The following is a 19,111-nucleotide window of genomic DNA, read 5'->3' as shown; positions in this document are numbered from 1 at the left end:
CCCCGTCCCTCACTGCACACTGAGGCTGTACAAGATGATCCTGGGCATCTGGTTCCATTGATAAATAGATGCCAAAGTGCTTCAGAAAACATCTCTCTGCATCCTTAATCATTGTGTGTCACTGACACCTGTGCCCTGGGAGCCCTTTAGGACAGGAATTGTGACCATTGTGACCATTACCCATTACCCTGCCCCAGACAAACCTTAATTCTTTCAGCCCTGTGTGTCCTGGGGGCAGGGGGTAGTCACAGAAGAGGTTGAGGTGTTTGACTTAGTTTGTGACTGACCAGTATTTGAGTGGGATTCTTCTTCCTCACAGCTGCAGGGAAGTTACTCCAGTTTTGAGGCATTCAGGAAGCTGGAACTTTTTACAACTTTCCAGGTTGGCTTTTCACATTGGGAGCTCAGCTTTTCCTGTGATTTTTCCTAAGTGTCCACTTGACAGTACAATGTCATCCTCAATACATCTGAAGAGAAGATGCAAGGTCTGGAGTTTGCTGTATACCTGGGATCACAGATGGAGAGGGTTTTCACACACTTTGCTTTTTTCCAAGGTCTAAGAAATCTCTGAGCAGAATATTTCCAAGAATACTTCTGCTTCCCAACAGAATCTTTCCCAGAACAGGAGAGTGTACTGGCCAGAGGAATCAGAGCAGACTGTTAACTCTTCAGCCCCTTCCAATCTCTGCACCATGCTCCTGGCTATCACCTCTCAAAGTGGTGCCTCCACCTCCTCTGCCTATGGGAAACATCCAGCTGAAGCAAGGCAGATTTCAGATGGATGTGTGGCTTCAGCCCTGGGGCCCCCAGTTACTGTGCTCGTGCCTGAAGGCTCTGGGCAGGGGCAGCTCTTGGCTGCATGAGGGCCATGTGGCCTTTACCCAGCACGGGACACCACGAGGTTCTTGCTCCATGCCCTTCCCTGGCTCACAGCTCTCTTGGTGTCCAACCCTGTGTCTTTTGTAGCTGAGCCCTCTGTGAGAACATCCATCAGATCCCACCTTTTCCTGTGCCAGTCTGCCCATCTTTGACTGTTTCACCTTGAGACTCTGGCAGAGACCATGGAATGGAGCAGGTACAAGGGAAGCCTCCACCATGGGCAGTACAGATTGAAGATCACAGTGTCTTTCACTTGGAGAACAAAAGCTGATTTATTTGATCCTCGTGATGCTCCTGCTCTGGACTACAACAACCAGCAGCCCTTTCCTGGGTCTGTGATGGAAGGAAGAGATGTGTGGGCATTCAGGGCTGGGAACACAATGCCCATATGGAGAAAAGTTGGGACTGGATGGGAGGGAAAAGATCCCAGCAGGAATTATAGCTAACAAAATGTTCGCAGATGAAAAGCTGAGATGAAGTGCCTCAGTTTTGCTTCTGAGAGTTCAAACCAGCAAGTGTTGTGTGAACAAGAGTCTGGAAGTTGCCATCAGGCCTGGGACAGTAATGGAAGAGATTGCCTGAGAAAGTGAATGTGGTTTTGTGTCACTGGAGAGCAGGAACAAGGTGTTAACCCCTTGGTTGCTCAGGTCTGACCTGCAACTGCTGAGGTCACCTGCCAGACCTGATGTGTGGTCCATCCCAGTCTTGAAGATGGGCTTGCATTCTCCAAAATGTCTGTTTTCCTTTGGCCTCCAAGGAGGTCAGTGCCAGGCATTGCCAGCCCACGCACAGTTTGTTCCTCTTCACTTGCATGCCCGTGGCCACGGCCGTGCCGCCATCCCAAACGTTCCCAATCATGGCCCAGTCTTACAGAAATCACAATGTTAGTGGAAAAAACAATGAGATTGAAAAACAATCCCATAGGGTGCTTGCTCTGCTGGCTTTGTTTCAGAGGAGCTGCACATCTCCAGCCAGGAGGGCTGGACGAGGGGAGAGCGGCCATCTGAGCGTGCCTGCACGCTGCCTCCACATTGTCCTGCTACACAATGCTTCCGGGTCCCTCAGGGCCAAAATCCTCCTCACACATGCCATGGCTGCCCTTCAGGGTGTCCTGGCAGTGCCTTGCTGACGTGCAGGGGAAACCTCAGAGGTGCCCAGCCCTGACAATGGCTTCCAGAGCAGTTGTGCCTGTCACCCTGCCACCCCCAACACTGCTCCTCAGCCAAGATGCAGCCCACAATGGCCTCAGCCTCCTCCCTTTCAGCTTGTCCCAGCACCTCAGTGCCCTCCTGCCCACTTGGGCTGTTGCAGTGTGTCCCCATCAGCTCAGAACTGTGGCCTTATCACAGTGGGACTCCCAGCCTAGCTCCACTTAAAATCATGGAATCTGAATGTTTTGGGTCAGAAGGGACCTTAAAGCTCAACTCATTCCACCCCCTGCCATGGCAGGGACACCTTCCACTATCCCAGGCTGCCCTAAGCCCCATCCAGCCTGGCCTTGGACTTCCAGGGATGGGGCAGCCACAGCTGCTCTGGGCACCCTGTGCCAGGGCCTCCCCACCCTCACAGCCAAGAATTCCTTCCCAATATCCCATCCATCCCTGCCCTCTGGCAGTGGGAAGCCATTCCCCCTTGTCCTGTCAGGCCATCCCTTGTCCCCAGTCCCTCTCCAGCTCTCCTGGAGCCCCTTTAGGCCCTGGCATGGGCTCTGAGCTCTCCCTGGGGTTTTCTCTTCCCCAGGTGAGCACCCCCAGCTCCTCCAGCCTGGCTGCAGAGCAGAGGGGCTCCAGCCCTGTGGTCAGTGTAGTGGCCTCCTCTGAACCTGTTCCCACAGATCCACATCTACCTTGTGCTGGTGGCCCAAGAAGAGGAGGCAGCTGCAGGTGGGGTCTCACCTGACCACAGCAGAGAGGAGGCAGCAGAGCAGCCTCATGAGCTCTTGCTGGTGGAGGATGGGGAGCAAGAACTTCCCTGTGTTCAGTCATTTCACACCAGTGCTGGTGGCCAGAAGTGGGTGACACAGTCTAAGCTGAGTCCTGCTTGCAGGTGGGACTGGCTAATCCAGGTGGGATGTGCTGCCTGCAGAGCCCAGGGTCACCCCAGGTACCACACCTGGCTGAGGGCTGAGCTGCCCTAAGGTGGGCAGGGTGGCACCAGTAAGGACCACACCAGCTGCTAGGAAGGGAGGTGGAGTGGTGTGGGATTACTTTTACTTTTAAAATTTTAAAAAATAATTGTTGAACTTAGTGCTTGGTAGAGTGGAAAGATGTGTACACTGTTAGAGATGTGGGGAAAGGCACTTCAATGAGCATTTTCCAGAGAGCTCATATTCTGGATTTATGGCCTGCAGCAGAATTAGAAAGGTGTTGGTTTCTGTCTCCTGCACATCTGCAGATCCACAGCCTTTCACTGTTTTTTGGGCACCTCTTTGGTCAGTACAGGATGTGCTCTGTGTTTGTGCTCCCTCCTTTCCCCTTAGCAACCCTGCAAGGAGCACAGCTCAGAGAGGCCTTCAGGCTGTGTCTGCTGCCATGGGCTCTGGGGAGCAGAGGGAGCAGATCCCTGCTCCACAGCCAGCTTGTGCTCAGCTAAATTCCCCTGACAGCCCGTGCAGCAGCAGTGTGTGGGAGGGCTCTGTGCCCATGGGAGCTGGGTAAGAGGATCCTGGCTGGTGCATTGAGCAGTGCTCCAAGGAGCTTTGTTCTCTCTGAGCTGGCAATTCTTGAGTTGCCAGGAGATGGGCACTGGCTTTCAGAGGCAACTGAGCTTCCCTGGATGGAGCCAAGGGACTCTTTCCTCCTGAACAGTGAGGAAAAGCTCCTGTGCTTTACAGCATGTCTGCTTTTGGGGCTCAGGGCCCTTTGGGGTGATCTGGTGCTCTCTCTGTGTCTCCTTCCCCAGAGATGCCCTGCAGCCTGTCCTTGGCTCACTGGGGACACCCTCCAGGCACGTGCCTGGAGACACCAGTGAGGCAGAAGAAGGGTGCAGTGGGGATCCTGGGTGAGCTGAAGTAATGGTCAGCGCATCCATGGGCAGCATTGCTGTGGAGGCCCTGAGAGATGAGTGAGGTGCTGAGGGTCTCAGTTTGCCTGGCCTGGGCTGGCTCTGGCACAGACAGGGCCTGCAGGGCTGCTGGCCATTGCTTCATCTGGGAGAAGAGGGTGTGGAAGTCCCCCGTTGATCAAGGAGCCCACACAACCCAGAGAGCTTTTATGCAGACCACAGTGGACCTTTCCATGGCTTCCTGGGGGAATTGTTCATGGGAAGGGCAATGCTTTCACCTGTGTCAGCCCTGTCATTATCTCAGGGTCTTCCTCTCTCAGATGCTCTCCCTCCCTTCAGCCAGCTCCCAAGGTGGTGAGCCTGAGCCCTGTGAACCTGACTGTGCCAGGCTCCAGCCAGCCTTGGCCTGGCTCCCTGCTCCTCTGCCTTGAGTGCCAGCAAGGGTGTCTGTAGCTGTTTGCCATTGCTGTCCCCCACACTAGCCACCACCTGAGACACCTACTAGGCTGAAACTGTATAGAGACCCTTTGGATGAGGGCTGTAACTTGTGCAATCCCGAAAGGAAGCTGTTGCCTCTACCCCACAGCCTCTCCAGCCGTGGCAGCCTGGCATGTACAGGAGCTGTGCACAAGATCTGACAGTTTGGGAACCCCATGTACCTGCTGGGGACTCCATTTCTGCTGCACTGGCTGTGCAGCATCATGCTGCTCTTGTCCACAGTGCTGCTCAGCTCCTGCTGCCATTGTGATGAGGGGCTGTCCCCTGATGGCCCAGAGCCTTGGAGAGCTCACATGTCCCTCTGCTGGGGACACCTTCTGCCCTGTGTGCACTCAGTGACTGCTTGAAGGTACTGCCAGCAGCAGAGCAGGGCAGGGGATTTCAGGCAAATTTCAGGACTGTTGCAGTTGGTGTGTGACTTGTAATGATGCTCATTGTGCCAGTGGCAGTGGGGTTTATTTTAGGGTGTCTCCCAATTTGAGATTTCCTTATGGAGTAAGGATATGTGCTGGGGAATTTGAGTTTGTGTTGGGATAGAATTGTCCTGGATGGGAAGTGACCTTAAAGCTCATCCAGCCCCATGCCTGCCATGGCAGGGACACCTTCCACTGCCCCAGGCTGCTCCAGGCCCTGTCCATCCTGGCCTTGGACACTTCCAGGGATGGGGCAGCCACAGCTGCTCTGGGCACCCTGTGCCAGGGCCTCTGCACCTCACAGCCCAGAATTCCCTCCCCAGTATCTAATCAAACCTCCTCCCTGTCAGTTTGAAGCCATTCCCCTTTGTCCTGTGACTCCAGGCCCTCTAAGCAGTCTCTCTCCATCTTTCTTGCAGGCTCCCTTCAGGTCCTGGAAGGCCCCAGTTAAGTCACCCCAGAGCTTCTTTTCTCCAGGCCGAACAATTTCAATGCTCTCAACCTTTCCCCATGCTTCATCTCTATAATCAGCTTTGTAGCCCTCCTCTGAACTAGCTCCAGGAGGTTAATCCCACCTCCAAAGGAGGATTTTGTTTCTGGAAATCAACCTAGGATGAGTCTTTCCCAGTCCTGTGCATGTGAGCAGCCCTAAAGACGTGGAAGAAAATGGCTCTGTGTTTTTAATGAGCCAAACATGAAAACGGATTTTGAGCATGTGTAGGATATCAGAGGTCTGGATCAGGATTCAAGTCTTACAACAGGCCATGTTTTTCACAGTTCCCACCTGAAGATTGTAGCAAAGCTTTGGATTTTGTCACTAAATTTGGGGGTCCCACCCTCTTCTCTAATCCTTGGATCTTGTTCCTCTGATTTCTTGGTATCTCTCAAGTTTTTCATCTTGAGATAAGACCACAAGCCTCAAGTGCAGAGGAGGGAAGCAGAGCCAGGTTCTGTCTGGTGAGTTTGGCTTTGCATAGACCCTGTTACATGACGTCCTTACACTTTGATGCCACAGATCTGTCCTGGTCATGAACTCAAAGCCCTGAGCAGCAGATCCCAGGGTACAGCTCACAGGAGTCTGGTCCACAGGACCTGGAGAGGCACCTGGTGCCACAATCCTGCTGCATGAAGGTGATTTGGCTCTTCCCTCCTGAGAGCAGGGGTGAGGAGGGTGGTGTCAACTCACATGGACACAACACAATTTCCCAGCTCTCACTCGGGCAGTGCAGACAGCACCCAAGGCACAGCAGCTGCCAAGGGAACCACCAAGGTCTCCTCATGTGAAAGAGGACAGAAACCAGCCACTGGTCAGCAACAGGGCTCATTTATTATCTCATGAAAATGAGTGACAAACAGCTGCAGTAACGTCAGCAGAACCAAAGCTTTGCCCAGGCCTGAGCTCTGAGCACAGGGCTCCCTGCTGCACTGGGTGGCACTGGGAGGGTTTGTGATGGAGTCAGTGGATTTGGGAGATCCCTGAGCTGCAGGGAGTGGATTTGAGGCTGTTCCCAGTGGCCTGTGTCCTCCTGATGCCACCATCCCACAATGCTGATTTCTGTTTCCTCCTTCTACACCAGCTGCCTGCCCTTAAAACAGGAGAAGGCACATGCAGTGCCCAAAATGGCTCCACTGTGTGTGGGACATGTACCCAGAACCAAGAGCCTCTTCCAGGGGTGAGGTCTGGGGGCAATGAGGCAGCAGCCAGACCCCATTTTCACCATGTCTGACCAGGAGCCAGGTGGCTGCAGACAGGAGTGCCCCAGGTGTGCTGTGCTGTTTGAAGGGGGGGTGGAGGGAGCCTGGTGTGCCCTTGGGTGCCTTGGCTTGGTGCTGCTGGGTGACCTCAGGCAGAGCACATGGGTTTTTCTAGGAGCTGTTTGGCTTTGGCTGCTGTGGGTTTCAGAGACCCCTTGTGAGACACTGTGGGTCAGATTGAAAAACTGATCATCCCCAGCTCCTGGTCTTGGCTGGAAGTGGGGGTGGTGTCCAACCCATGAGGCTCCCAGTGGAATGAGTGGGGATTCCCAAAGTAGAGGTGTCCAAAACTCAGGTGTACACAGGGATATGCTGCTTTTGGTGGTGTGAGACAGGCACCAGCCCATTTCCAGGGGTGTGTGGGACCTGCAGAGAGCCCTAGAGGACAAGGCCTGGGGTGCCTGTGGGCGGCCATGTCATTGCAGGTGGCCATTTCCAGGGGTTGCCACAGAGCCATGGCTTTGGCCAAGAGGTCTCTGCCTTGGGAAGACAAACTTGGCTTTGCTGCAGGCTCCTCCTGGCTGGTGATGCTGCAGGGTGAGCAGGAGGAGGTTTCCCTGACCCACTTCCTGAGCCAGTGGGGCTCTCTCCCAGGCAGTTCCTAGCAGAAGTGAGACTCACACAGGGATTGTCTCCTCCCATGGCCAGCCCTGAGTGTCTGGAGCTCAGTCAGAGCCCTTCTAGGCCAGGGGCAGCTGGCAGAGCGGTGCCTGTTGCCCAGGCAGGTATGATGGGGATGAGGGTAGACAGGTCGTACTGGTGCTTTTCAGGGAGCCGTTTGTGTCACCTTGCTGGCCCCTGGGCACTGGTGGTGGCCCTCGGTGTGGGCTGCGGGGCCGTTCCCATGGCTGCTCCCAGGAGGGTTTATAAGTGAGATGTGTAGGGCGGCGTGGCTGGGGAGGGGAAGAAGGTTGTCCGGAGGCTGCTGCCAGACAGATCCTGGCTCTCTGAAGTTATCAGCACCTCACTGTCATTGAGGCAGGGGCAATGCTCAGAGCAGCCCCTCTCCTTGCCCCTGGTGCCCACCCTTTGCCTGCAGGGGATGAGCGCCATGGAGGGGAAGCTGTAGCTGTCAAGGATGGGGCGCACTCCCAGGGAATCAGGTGTCTCACACATGTGGTCGATGTCAGAGAAGTTCACCAGAGCCTGGGTGGAGTCATAGGAGCTTTTCTCCATGTCATCAGCCCTGCAGGTCTGGGGGAAGCTGCCCTTGTCCTGCCCTTTCTGCCTCAGCAGGCGGAAGTCATCTCTGAAGTGGGGGTTGAAGAGCAGGTAGAGCAAGGGGTTGAGGCAGGCGGGCAGGGGCAGGACCACAAGGAAGACGGATTTGATGACCTCTGGGGTGATAAGGAAGAGATTGAGGGTAGAGGAGAAGGTGAGGAAGGCCACTGGGCAGTAGAGGAGGCAGTTGGTGAAGATCAGCCAGGCCACATGCTTGACCATGGCGCAGTCCCAGACAGCGCTGAACTCCCCCTTCAGCAGGCTGCAGTAGAGGCGGATGTAGGTGCCAGTGATGGTCAGGAAGCAGAGCGTGTTTGTCATCACCAGGGCCACGGTGAAGCCCAGGCTGGTGGGTTTCCCCTCTGGGATGGGGTATGGGAGGCACAGAGGGGATGCTCCATATTCCCCAATGGAGAAGAGAGGCAGAACAGCGGCCACAGAGGACAACAACAGGCAGCAACAGGCGGCGGCCTTGACCTTGCCCAGGGATGGGGACTTCCCATATCCCCGCACGCAGGAGGCTGAGAGGCTGCACTGCACAGCAGCCAGGGTCAGCAGGAAGATGGCAGCCTGGGAGGCCAGCACAGACAGGAACCCTGTCACCCTGCAGCCCGCGCCCGTCTCCCAGCGGGCGCCGTAGCGGGCAAAGCGGCCGTAGGTGAGGCTGTCCACGAGGGCCAGCATGCTGCAGGAGATGCCCGTCAGCAGGTTGGCCCCAGCGATGGAGCCCACCAGGAACTTCACCGGGGACAGGTAGCTGGGGGAAGCAAAGACAGCCAGGATGACCAGCCCGTTGCAGAGCACCGAGACCACAACGATGAGCCAGACTCCCAGGCGGATGATCCAGCTCTCAAACAGGTGATCACAGGGCTTGAAGGGACCTGCAAGACAAACCCCAAAGTTACACCCAGAGGCACTGCTTCTCTCCAAGTCCCAGTTCTCTCCTGGCCCCACGAGCCACACGAGTGCCTTGGGCTGGCAAGGAAAACATGACATTGTCCCCCCTCTTCTGCAGCTGCCTCTTGGCTCTCCCCTGTGCTCCTGCCCCCACACTGGAGTGCCTCTGGCAGCCTCTCAGATCTTGTCTAGGGTGGGAAGAAGGTGCAGGGTGGGGTCAAAATAAAATATAAGAAGCAACAAAATGATCAGTGCCCCTAAAATGTAAGAAGGTTGTGGCTGCAGACTGACCAACACTCATGGTATGAGCCTGGCATTTGGGCCCCTCTGCCATTACCTGCTCCTCCTCACATTCCCCCTGGGAGCTGGTGGTGTGGAGATCTGCCAGGATCCTGCTCTGGCACTGCCAGCCTCTCTCTGTGCACTCAAGACCTTGGCTAAGAGGTGTCTGCACCTCTTCATTCATTCTGCATGAATGGGGATGAGCACTGTGAGGTGAAGTGTCTGGACATGAGGGAGAGAGGGAGGGAGCTGGGGTGGTAGGGAAGGGACAGAGGGGTCTGGGCAGGCAGAACATGGAAGGATGTCAGGAGAAAGAAAGAAATGGATGGATGGGGAGTGAGTAAAGGAAGGTCATGGAGGGGCAAAACGAGGACTGGTCTGGAAGCTGTTTGCCAAAGAAAAAAGAAAGTGGGGAAAGAGAGATGGGCAATGGTATAAAATTGCCTCTGGGAGGGATTGGGATGTTTCAGTGAGTGGCTCAGCAAAAACAAAACCAGGGCAGTAGAAGTTTTAGGTGGTAGAGAGCAAAAAAATTAGGGGAAATGGAGAAAGCTTTTTCATTTCAAAGGAGGTGAAGCTCAGAGTGCCAGGCAGCAGGACATGCCCTCAGCTGAAATCTTATTCCTTTTGCAACAAACTCAGTGGAACAACTGGTCTGTCCCTGCCAGTGTCCCACAGCAGGCTGGCTGGAACCACACCTCTCCAGCCTCCAGGTGTGCTTGTGTGGGACCCCACTGAGCTATGAACAGGGACAAAATCAGAGGGAAACTTCCTTGAGCCCCAGCCAGCATGTGCAGCCCAGTGCCTCCCTGCTCCCCTTCCTCAGGACACAGAGCAAAGTGTCCCTGCAGTTTGCAGTGCCATGGGTATGATCAGGACACCAAGGACAAGGCTGCCATGCAATATTCCAGGCTGGATGAGGCAAAGCTGAGTGTCATTCATGCAGGGAAAGAGGAGAGCCAGAGCTGAGGGCAGCAGGGCAGTGGATGGAGGAGCTGGTGGTACCTGGGGCTCCTGCTCAGGCTTATCCTGTCCTGGGCATCCCCTCCTGGGAGAGCAGCTGCATCCAGTGGGGAGAAGGAGACTCCTCACCTGTCCCTCATTTGGCCTAAGCCAATCCATCAGGCTTCTGATCTGAAAGGCCGTGGGGGACCCTGGGCATTGAGAGAAGCTCAAAGATCCCAACTCTGTTCAAAGGGTTTCCCTGGCTGCTCACCTGGGCTTGGTGTGCACTGAATTGTGGGGTGCAGCTTTGATTCCTCAAGGTCCAGCTGAAGATCATCTGCATCTAGGTCATCTGGGGAGGAAAGAACAAGAGATGGTGCTCAGAGAAGAACCAGCAGAACCATCAGAGCTCACTGGGCCAGGAGCTTTTCCTGCTGCCTGTCCTGCACACAGACCTTCCCAGCCAGTTCAAAGCAGCTGCTGGTGTGCAGTTTGTCCCCTGCAGTCACTGCTGTAGAGGGAGAAGATCTTGTAAACGTTGGTGGGTTGCAGTGTAGCCAACCCCTCTGTTTTTAGGTTACTCCCAACATTTGAAGTGTGAGAGCCCCAGATCCCAGAGCTGTGTGACTGTGGTTCCCTCCTCCCAGCACTCTTCATTAAAAGTAACGAAATCCTCCAGCCTGTGTGGTTACAGAACACAAAGCCTTCAAATGCAGCTTCTCCATGGGAGCTTTCTGGGCAGGCCTTGTCCAATATTTGTTCATCAACAGGGATTTTGGAGCTTTGTTCAGAGGGAACCATCAGCCTCTTTTTGCAGCACAAATTTTTTGTCAGCAGCAACCACCACCGAGCAGTTCCTCAGCAAAAAGACAAGGGAACACAACATTTATTGTGTTATTTTATGCCCTGTAAAACGTTGGGACTGTGGTGCCTTGTTTTTGATTGTGGATGTTCCCAGAATTTGCTGAGGGATTTGCAGACTCTGCAGCCATGGGGTTTGTGCAGCCAGGCTGCAGAGCCCAGCCCTGCACCAGCATCTCTGCACCCTGAGCCAGGCTGGGGCTTGCTGAGGGTCAGGCAGAGCCCCTGGCTGAAGAAGGAGCTGCTGGAAGGGAATGGGGCTGAGCCCTCAGCTGTGTGTTCAGTGCAGGCTGTCACCAGGGTGAATGGCATCCTCTCAGCCTAATCTATGAATTTTCTGCTTTGTTCCTTGTTCCTGTTCCCAAAGTCCTGCTGGCTGGACACAGTGAGTTCAGCTCTGTTCTGCTGCCCCCTTCCCAGCGGTGGCACCAGCACAGCCTTCAGCTCCCAGTGGAGACCTTGGGAGGGTTTTCTGCCAGCAGGAGGAAAGGGAAAGGATGTGGTTTTGTTCTTGCTACAGCCTGGTAGCCAGAGAGCTGGATCTGTGGCTGTGGGATGAACTCTCTCTTGGATGAATGGACTGATGCTGGGGCCCAGGTGTGCACCTGGCAGCTTAGACACTGGCCAGGAAGGCAAATCTCCACAGTGCTGGAGATAAGGCTGGCCTGAGGGGGATTTATGTGTCTGATCTGTTTAGAAGTGGTGCCTCTCAAGAGCTATGCTCCCTGGCTGTGTTTGAAAATGTGACTGGGATTATTTGATTAAAGGATGATGACAAATAACGTGCTATCTTTAGTGCCTCCTGACAAGCTTCATGGCTTTCTCGGCTTCAGGGAGCTCTGGAAAAAAAGGTCATTTTTAAAATCTGTCTGTGTAAGAATTGAAATATTGCTGCTGCTTTGGAGCCTGGCAAGGAAACCCTCACAGTGGGATGGAAAAATATTTCATCCTTGTATTTTATAGTCTTATAAATCTCCAGTGTCTTTTCCAGCCACAGTGCGGAGGCTGTGATGTGCAGTCACGATACCCAAATAAAACAGACACAGCTTTGCCTTTCTGTGCTCTGCTGAGACCCAGCCCTTGGGAAAGTGTAACCTGTGCCATCCATTTTCTCCTCAAACCCTGGTTTTAAGCCCAGGTTAAACATTTTCCTGAAGTGAAGGATGATCTCTTGTTTTGCCTGGACTACTGAGTCTGCTGGGAATTACAAAGCAATCCTTAGTCAGCACAGTGGGATTCAAAGTGAAAAATGTACCTCTCTCTGCTAGAAACCAGTCCCTCTGCAGCCTGGGAGCTGTGGAGAAAGGAAAATGGCTGTTGTGTCCCAGCAAGGCAGGCTGCATTGATTTTGAAGAAACAGTTATTTATTTGAATTTTGCTGAGGTGCCTCCACTTTCTGAGATCTTATGAGAAAAGCCCTCTTTGCCAGTAGTGCCCTTTCATGAGAAATGAGCTGCCTGTACCAAAAGTCAAGTGAGAGGAAGAGGTGCAGAACTGCTGGGGAAGGGGTAGAACAGAAAGCACTGGGCTGAATACTTTTGCCCTTTGTGCTGTCTGTTCATTCCCTGCTCAGTCCTGTCTGTCTCAGCCAGGGCAGCCCCTGGGCTGGCAGGGTCCTGCCCTCTCCTCGGTGTGAGGGTGGCTACAAGAGGCCTGGGCAGATCCTGTCTGGGGTCTGGAGTAGCTTTTTGAATGGCAGAAGCAGAAGTGTGTCTCTAAGGGCCCTGCAGGGTTTGCAGGTGGTTGCAGAAGCTCTTTAGTGACTTCAGAAGCTGCTGGAGGTGCTGGGCTGGGGGAGCAGTGTCCCACTGCCCAGGATATCACACACATGTGCTCCCCTCTCACTTCCCACAGCTTTGTTCCATCATTGCAAACACGTGGTGTAAGTGAATTCATCCCCTCCTATCCTCAAACCAGAGGTCCCAAAGGGAGGTGCTGGGGTGGTGATGGAAGTGCCCCAGGGCACTTTTCCTGCCCTCCTCTGCAGCACCACTGGGGGCTGTCCTGGGGGCTGTCCTGGGGGCAGGTCCCTGAGCCATCCTTGGCTTCCTGGTCAGCCACAGGGGCAGACTTGGGGCAGGGGTGTCTGCTAAACACTGCCAGCTGTAATCCAAAGAGGCTGAGACAGCTGGGATTGCCCAGCCTGGAGAAGAGAAGGCCCCAGGATTTAGAGACCCTTCCAGTGTCTAAAGGGGTGCCAAGAGAGCTGGAGAGAAGCTGTGGCTGCCCCTGGATCCCTGGAAGTGCCCAAGGCCAGGCTGGACAGGGCTTGGAGCCACCTGGGACTGTGGAAGGTGTCCCTGCCATGGCAGGGGGGCAACGAGAAGAGCTTCAAGGTTCTTCCCAAACCCAAACCATTCTAGAATTCAGTGATATCCCAAACACTGAAAGTGCTGGCAGTGAGACCTTAACTATCCATGTTGGCAAGGGGACAGAATGATGAGATGTGCACTGACCACTCTAGTTTGGGCCCCAGGTGGGTGTTACTCAGATGAGAATGGACATACTCAGGTGGGGTGGGGGGGTTCCAGCACCCAGGGCCCTGGGGGGGTGGGGAAGAGCTGATCTGGCCCTGGGGTCCGTGGCACCACGTGTGCTCTGGGCCTGGAGTCAGGTGCTCCCTCAGGGCTGGGCTTGGCTGGGATGGGTGCTGGGATGGGAGCAGGAGAGGCTGAAGGAGCCACAGCCAGGCAGGGCTGGGTGCTGGGAGCCATTTGCTGTCCCTGCATGGCTGCCTGGGACAAGCTGCCTTTCACTGCCCAGCTGAGGTTCTGGGGACTCCTTTGGGAGGGACTGGGAGCAATGCACAAGGCTGAGAGGACAGAGCTGCCTGGAAATGTTCCCTGTCCCTCTCACAGTTTCTCCCACACTGTCCTGAGTGCCCTGACAGGACCTGCTGCTACACAGCCCTGAGGTATTTTCTCTCCAGCAGATCACCTTCCCTCTTACATGAAAGGAATATTGGGAGCTTTTCTCCTCTTTAATGAGGAAGTGTTACAAGGTTCATATAACCCAGCCAAATGCCATCAGTGGCCATCAGAAAGGAAGCACAGGGAACAGAAATAAAGCCAAGATTAATTAAGTAAAACAGCAATATCACAAACCCCATATCATCAAGAGCAGACCCTGCTGCTGAAGGTCTGGAGAGTCATCTGCAAAAGCTGCACATCACAAGGAATGGTGTTCCTGTGGATTCACATTTGCACCTCTGTGCTTTGATATTTCAACACAGATCCAATGCTTTAACATCTGAAAACGGGAGCCTTTACAAGCTGCAAACATCCTCATTTGGCACATCTTAGAATCAGCCAGCATTCCCCTCTGGTGCTGGGGCTGGCCTGGAGGCCTTGGACCCTGGGGTAGGTTCTGGTCTGCTGACAGGGCCAGGTGAGAGCATCTTTTGGGACATCAGAGACTGAGCAAAAGCAGGTCTGTGGCCCCTTGTCACAAACAAGATCTTCCCACAAACGCCATAATTTGCTGGGCAAACCCCACAACTATCTGCACTGGCACTGCTACAGAATGGGCTGCATTAATGATGGAAAAAGTGACCTGGCTCAGATGAAATCCTGCAGCAACGACTGAAACATGACTCCTGTGTACTGTCTGGCCAGTGTTACCACCAAGTCTACCATGCTTCCTGGAGCCACATATGCCAGGAGGAATCACATTTGCTACCCTCTGGCTGGGCTCTCTGCATGTCTAAAGGTCATTCTCAGGAAGGATCAGTGCAGGAGCAGGAGCACAGGGCTTGGGGGTCCCTTGCTGGCTGTGTCACAAAGTGTCTTGGTCATCCTGCCCAGAACACAGTGAGAGGAATCGTGGATTTGTCTGTACAAATGAGCTGTGGGTCTGCTGGAAGATAAAGAAGCAATGGGAAGGATTCCACTGATTGATGAATGGAAAAAGATATTTGCTTTTACAAATAAACTTTAGGTTTGCTGATAAATGAAATTAGGCATTGAGAGATGAAAGAAACAATGGGGAAGAAAAACCCCTAAATTCCGTAAGAATTAAAAATTAAAAGGGAGGGTTATACATTAGAGGGAAATCTCTGGTATCAGGTGTTTTGGGAAGTCTGAACCTCTCAAGTACCTCAGCCAATGGGGAAAGAGAGAAGGGAAACGTGGCTGGGAAATTGGGATTAAAAGGAGGCTGCATCCTCAAAAAATGTGAGAGACCCCAGGGGAATGTCCCATGGCCTCTGCCTTTATTGGAATAAAGCCAAAAAAAGGACTCCTCTATCTCCTTTTTGGACATAAACCTCTGGTGTTTGTGGATTAATTTTCCTGACAGCAGTGTCCAGCAGCTCTGGGTCTGAATGTGCCTCCAGATGCAGTCCTGCCTGCTCAGGCTGTGCAGGACAGCAGGGCTGGGGCTGGATGCTCAGAGCTGCTGGGAGCAGGTGGGTCAGGGCCCTCCAGGGCACAGCCCTCTCTCCATCTACCACGTGGATTTGCCTGCAGGATGTCTCAGGCCTTGGAAGTGCACTGTATTTACACAAATATATAAATAGAAGCAGCATCCAGGCTGTGTTCTGAAATGTTGTTTGCACTCTCCAGCAGTTCCAGAGGAAGCAAAGGGGTTCATGTTTTTCTTTGTGCTATTCTGAGATTCTCTTGCAGAGGCATCACACCAGCCTGGTGCTGGAGCTGCTGCTGTGCTGTGGGGCTGGGAGTGCAGGGGTGCCTTGCCCTCTCTGCTGGCTCCTGGAACTGGCCTCAACCAGTCTGAGCAGAGCTGCACTTTGGAGCACAGAATAAATGGACTCCTGGACAGAAAGTGCTGCTCAGCCATGGAGCTTCTTCTTCCCTGCCTTGGCCAGTCCCTGTGCTGTGCTCCCCAAACATGTCCTGTTGTCACACCTAACCCTGACCTTGGCTGTAACACCCAAGAGAGAGATGAGATCTCTCTCTACCTCCAGTCAGAGAGATATTCCAGGTTGAGTTCATTCTCTTACTCAGATTAATCCCAGGGTCCTTCCTCTAGATGATGCAAGAACAAAGACTGATGTCCTGCCAAAGGCTCCACATTGCCCAGAAGCCTAATGACCAAGCCCAGTTGTCCCAGGTAGCCCCAGCCACCTTCCAGTGCCTTGAGCAGCCTCCCTCCATGGCCAGCAAGGCCAAATTGACAAACATGCCCAAGGTGAGGGGGCTGCCAGGTCCTTTGGATCCATTGTGAAGGTTTGGATGTGCCAGACCTACTCTTTCTCCCACACAGGGTCACCAAATGGAGCCTGCTCAAAGCAATGGGCCACCTGTGCTGAAGAAGGTGTCACCACCCTGAGGCAGGAGTCACCTCTGACAGTGGCACCAGCCCTGCAGAGGCAGGATGGCACCCCAGCTCACAGCCCTGCCCAGGCTGCTCACCATGCAGGCTGTTTACTCACAGTGGTTGTCAGCGTGACCTGGGAACAATTCCAAGGTCCTCTTGTGGGGATCCTCCTCCTCAGGGGCCATGTCTTCTGCCTCCCACTGGCTGGACACCCTGAAGAAGCTGCTGCAGCTCCCATAGGCACAGCACTGGTAGGCATAGGGCACCTCCAGGACTCTGCACAGAGGAAAGCAGAACTTTAAGGTGTGTCCCCTCCATGGCCTGACTCTCCATTGCTTTGCACTTTTTGCTTAGTTCCTTCGGTTGTTCAAAGATGAAACTCATCTATAGAGAGTCACAAAGTATTCTGGGCTGGAAAGGACCCACAGGGGTCAACATGTGCAGCTCTGAAGTGAATGGGCCCTACAGGGATCACATCCACAATGTCAGTGCTATTAGCACTGTGCTATAATCAGCTGAGTAAAAAAAACATATGGAACACTCCATGAATTTCTGTGCAGGACCCATGCTGAACTTCTCTGTATCATTCCAATTTTGGTACCTGTGCTGCTGACATGGCAAAAGCTGGTCTGTGTGCTGATGGTTACAGTGGAGAGGGACTTTGCTTTGGTGAAGGACTCCATGTAGGACAGGGTGCAGGTCCTTTGGTGCAGGACTCCATGGAACCAGGGCAGCCCATGGTCTCTCTGCACCACTTTTGGTGCTTAAGACACTGTCAGTCAATAGAATGTTGTCAAACACCAGGTTTGGAAACTGCTCTAAAATTCCCAGATAGTTCCTTGTCCTGGTTCCAGCCAGAACAGGGTTAATTTTTGCAGGAGGTGTGAGGGAGCATGGCCAGGACCCAGAGGTTGTTCTGTACCATTTTACTCATTGCTGGGGGCTAGGGGGAAAAGAGAAAATGTGGTGGAGGAGCCATCTGGCATTTGTTTGTTTTTGGGGGCTTTCCATGTAAATAACTTTCTTTTCTTATGCTTTTTGTTATTAATATTGTTGCTGTTAGTGTTTGTGTCTTATCTCATTGCTGTTTCCAGTAAACTGTTCTTATCTCAACCCATGATCTTGGCCTTTTGTGCCTCCAGTTGGGGAGGAGTGGAGTGGTGCATGGTTTTAGCAGGAACACTAAATTGGAGAATACCATTCCTAAACCACCACATTCCTAAAAACCCTTCTGCTGTTCTCCTCAGAATAAACTAGCCCCTCTATCCAATGTACAGTCTTCAATTTTTACCCCAAGGCCATGTTTTCCTAGGCATCCTTTCCTTCCTTCAAGGGGAAGCTTCCCTAGAGCAAGGCTCCCCTTGCTTGCTGTTGAGGGCACCTTCAAACTCCAGTTCCAGGAGTCCCAGCTCAGGCAGGGAATTCTCAGGTCTCCCAAATGAAGCAAGTTATTGAAATATGTCTGATTTCTACTTGAAAGTTGAATTGATAGTTGCTAATTATAGCATGTCTGACAAGGTTAATTCAGCAGCAGCTGAGCATCATCTGGATGCAATACCAGGCTGTCTGTCAGCAGCTGCATTTTTGGCTTTGCTGGAAGTCAGGGAGACTGATGATGAAGGCAAAGGAACCCCAGGTTTTCCAGACAATTAAGGTCTTCTGACAAGATCAGTAAATATGGTAAAACTCTATATTCTAAAAATATGCTTTTGTTTTATGTTCCCAAACATTTCTGGCCGAGCCCCGGGAGGGTCTGGAAACTCTGTATACAAGCTCGTTTCCTGTTATAAGCTCCAAATTAGATCCTATTATTGAAAGGTGGTAGGGAGGTGCAGATCCTCCCAGCAAGGCTAAGAACTGCTCCCAGATGACTCCTCCAGACATGCCCCAAGAGTAGGGCTGCTTAATGGCAGTACCCCAAATTTAGGGAATGTTAATGGGCTCCATTGCCTGGCATGGTTCACTGAAGCACTGCTGCAGGCTCAGTTTCTCTGCTACAAACACAAACCAGCTCAAGAGATGTGAATGGAACTAATTTAGAGGAGAAACACCCTGGAAGTGCTGAACTTGACCCACCCTGCACAAGGGACTGCCTGTTGGAGCAGGTCCAGAGGAGACCACGGAGCTGCTCCAGGGCTGGAGCCCCTCTGCTCTGGAGCCAGGCTGGGAGAGCTGGGGGTGCTCACCTGGACAAGAGAAGGCTCCAGGGAGAGCTCAGAGCCCCTTGCAGAGCCTAAAGGAGCTTGGCACTTGTGAGGGTGCAGCTTGAGTCCTGTGCCCAGTTCTGGACCCCTCACTTCAAGGAAGACATTGAGGGGCTGCAGTCAGGAAAGGGAAATGGAGCTGGGGAAGGGTCTGGAGAATAAATCATATGGAGAGTGGCTGAGGGGGCTCAGCCTAGAGAAAAGGAAGCTCTCCCCCATCAGCAGGGACCTTATCACTCCTTACACAAGTGATGATTGTAACAAGGTGGGGATTGGTCTCTTCTCTGGGCACTAAGCTGCAGGGAGAGAGAAAATGGCCTCAAACTACACCAGGGGAGACTCATGTTGGAATCAGGAGGAATTCCTTCAAGGAAGGGCTTGTTAGACATTGGAAGGGGCTGCCCAGGGAGGTGATGGAGTCCCCATCCTGGGAGGTGGTCAGGGAACGACTGGAGGTGGCACTGAGTGCTCTGGGCTGGTGACAAGGTGGGGACTGGTCACAGGTTGGACTCGATGATCTCAGAGGTCTTTTCCAACATTAATGATTCTCTGGTTCTGTGGTTGTGTGAAGAAAGCTGGAGAGGAACTTTGGACAAGGGTCTGGAGGGACAGGACAAGGAATCCTCATTTCCTACTGGAAAGGGCAGGGTTTGATGGGATATTGGGAAAAAAATTCTTCCCTGTGAGGGTGGGCAGGCCCTGGCACAGGTTGCCTAGAAAAGCTGTGGCTGCCCCATCCCTGGAAGTGTCCAAGGCCAGGCTGGACAGAGCTTGGAGCGACCTAGGCTGGTGGAAGCTGTCCCTGTCTATGGCAGGGGGGGGAACAGGATGAGCTTTAATGTTTCTGTCCAACCCACACCATTCTATTGTTGTATG

General features: G+C 53.3%; 1 protein-coding gene across 1 annotated transcript in view; it reads right to left on the bottom strand.

Annotated features, from left to right (window-relative positions):
* Positions 1-6,157: 6,157 nt before the first annotated feature.
* Positions 6,158-19,111, bottom strand: part of LGR6 (leucine rich repeat containing G protein-coupled receptor 6) — a 172,888-nt gene continuing 159,934 nt past the window's right edge. Inside the window, exons 16-18 of the mRNA XM_066565206.1 lie at positions 16,147-16,307; positions 10,165-10,245; positions 6,158-8,650 (exon numbers count right to left, since the gene is read on the bottom strand). Of these exons, the coding sequence (XP_066421303.1) occupies positions 7,413-8,650; positions 10,165-10,245; positions 16,147-16,307 (1,480 nt within the window). The 3' untranslated portion in view covers positions 6,158-7,412. The remainder of the gene's footprint in view (positions 8,651-10,164; positions 10,246-16,146; positions 16,308-19,111) is intronic.

Source organism: Molothrus aeneus, chromosome 24, assembly GCF_037042795.1.
Source record: "Molothrus aeneus isolate 106 chromosome 24, BPBGC_Maene_1.0, whole genome shotgun sequence".
Taxonomy (NCBI): domain Eukaryota; kingdom Metazoa; phylum Chordata; class Aves; order Passeriformes; family Icteridae; genus Molothrus; species Molothrus aeneus.
The sequence above is the reverse complement of the archived record's forward strand: the minus strand, read 5'-3'. Positions and strand labels throughout refer to the sequence as shown.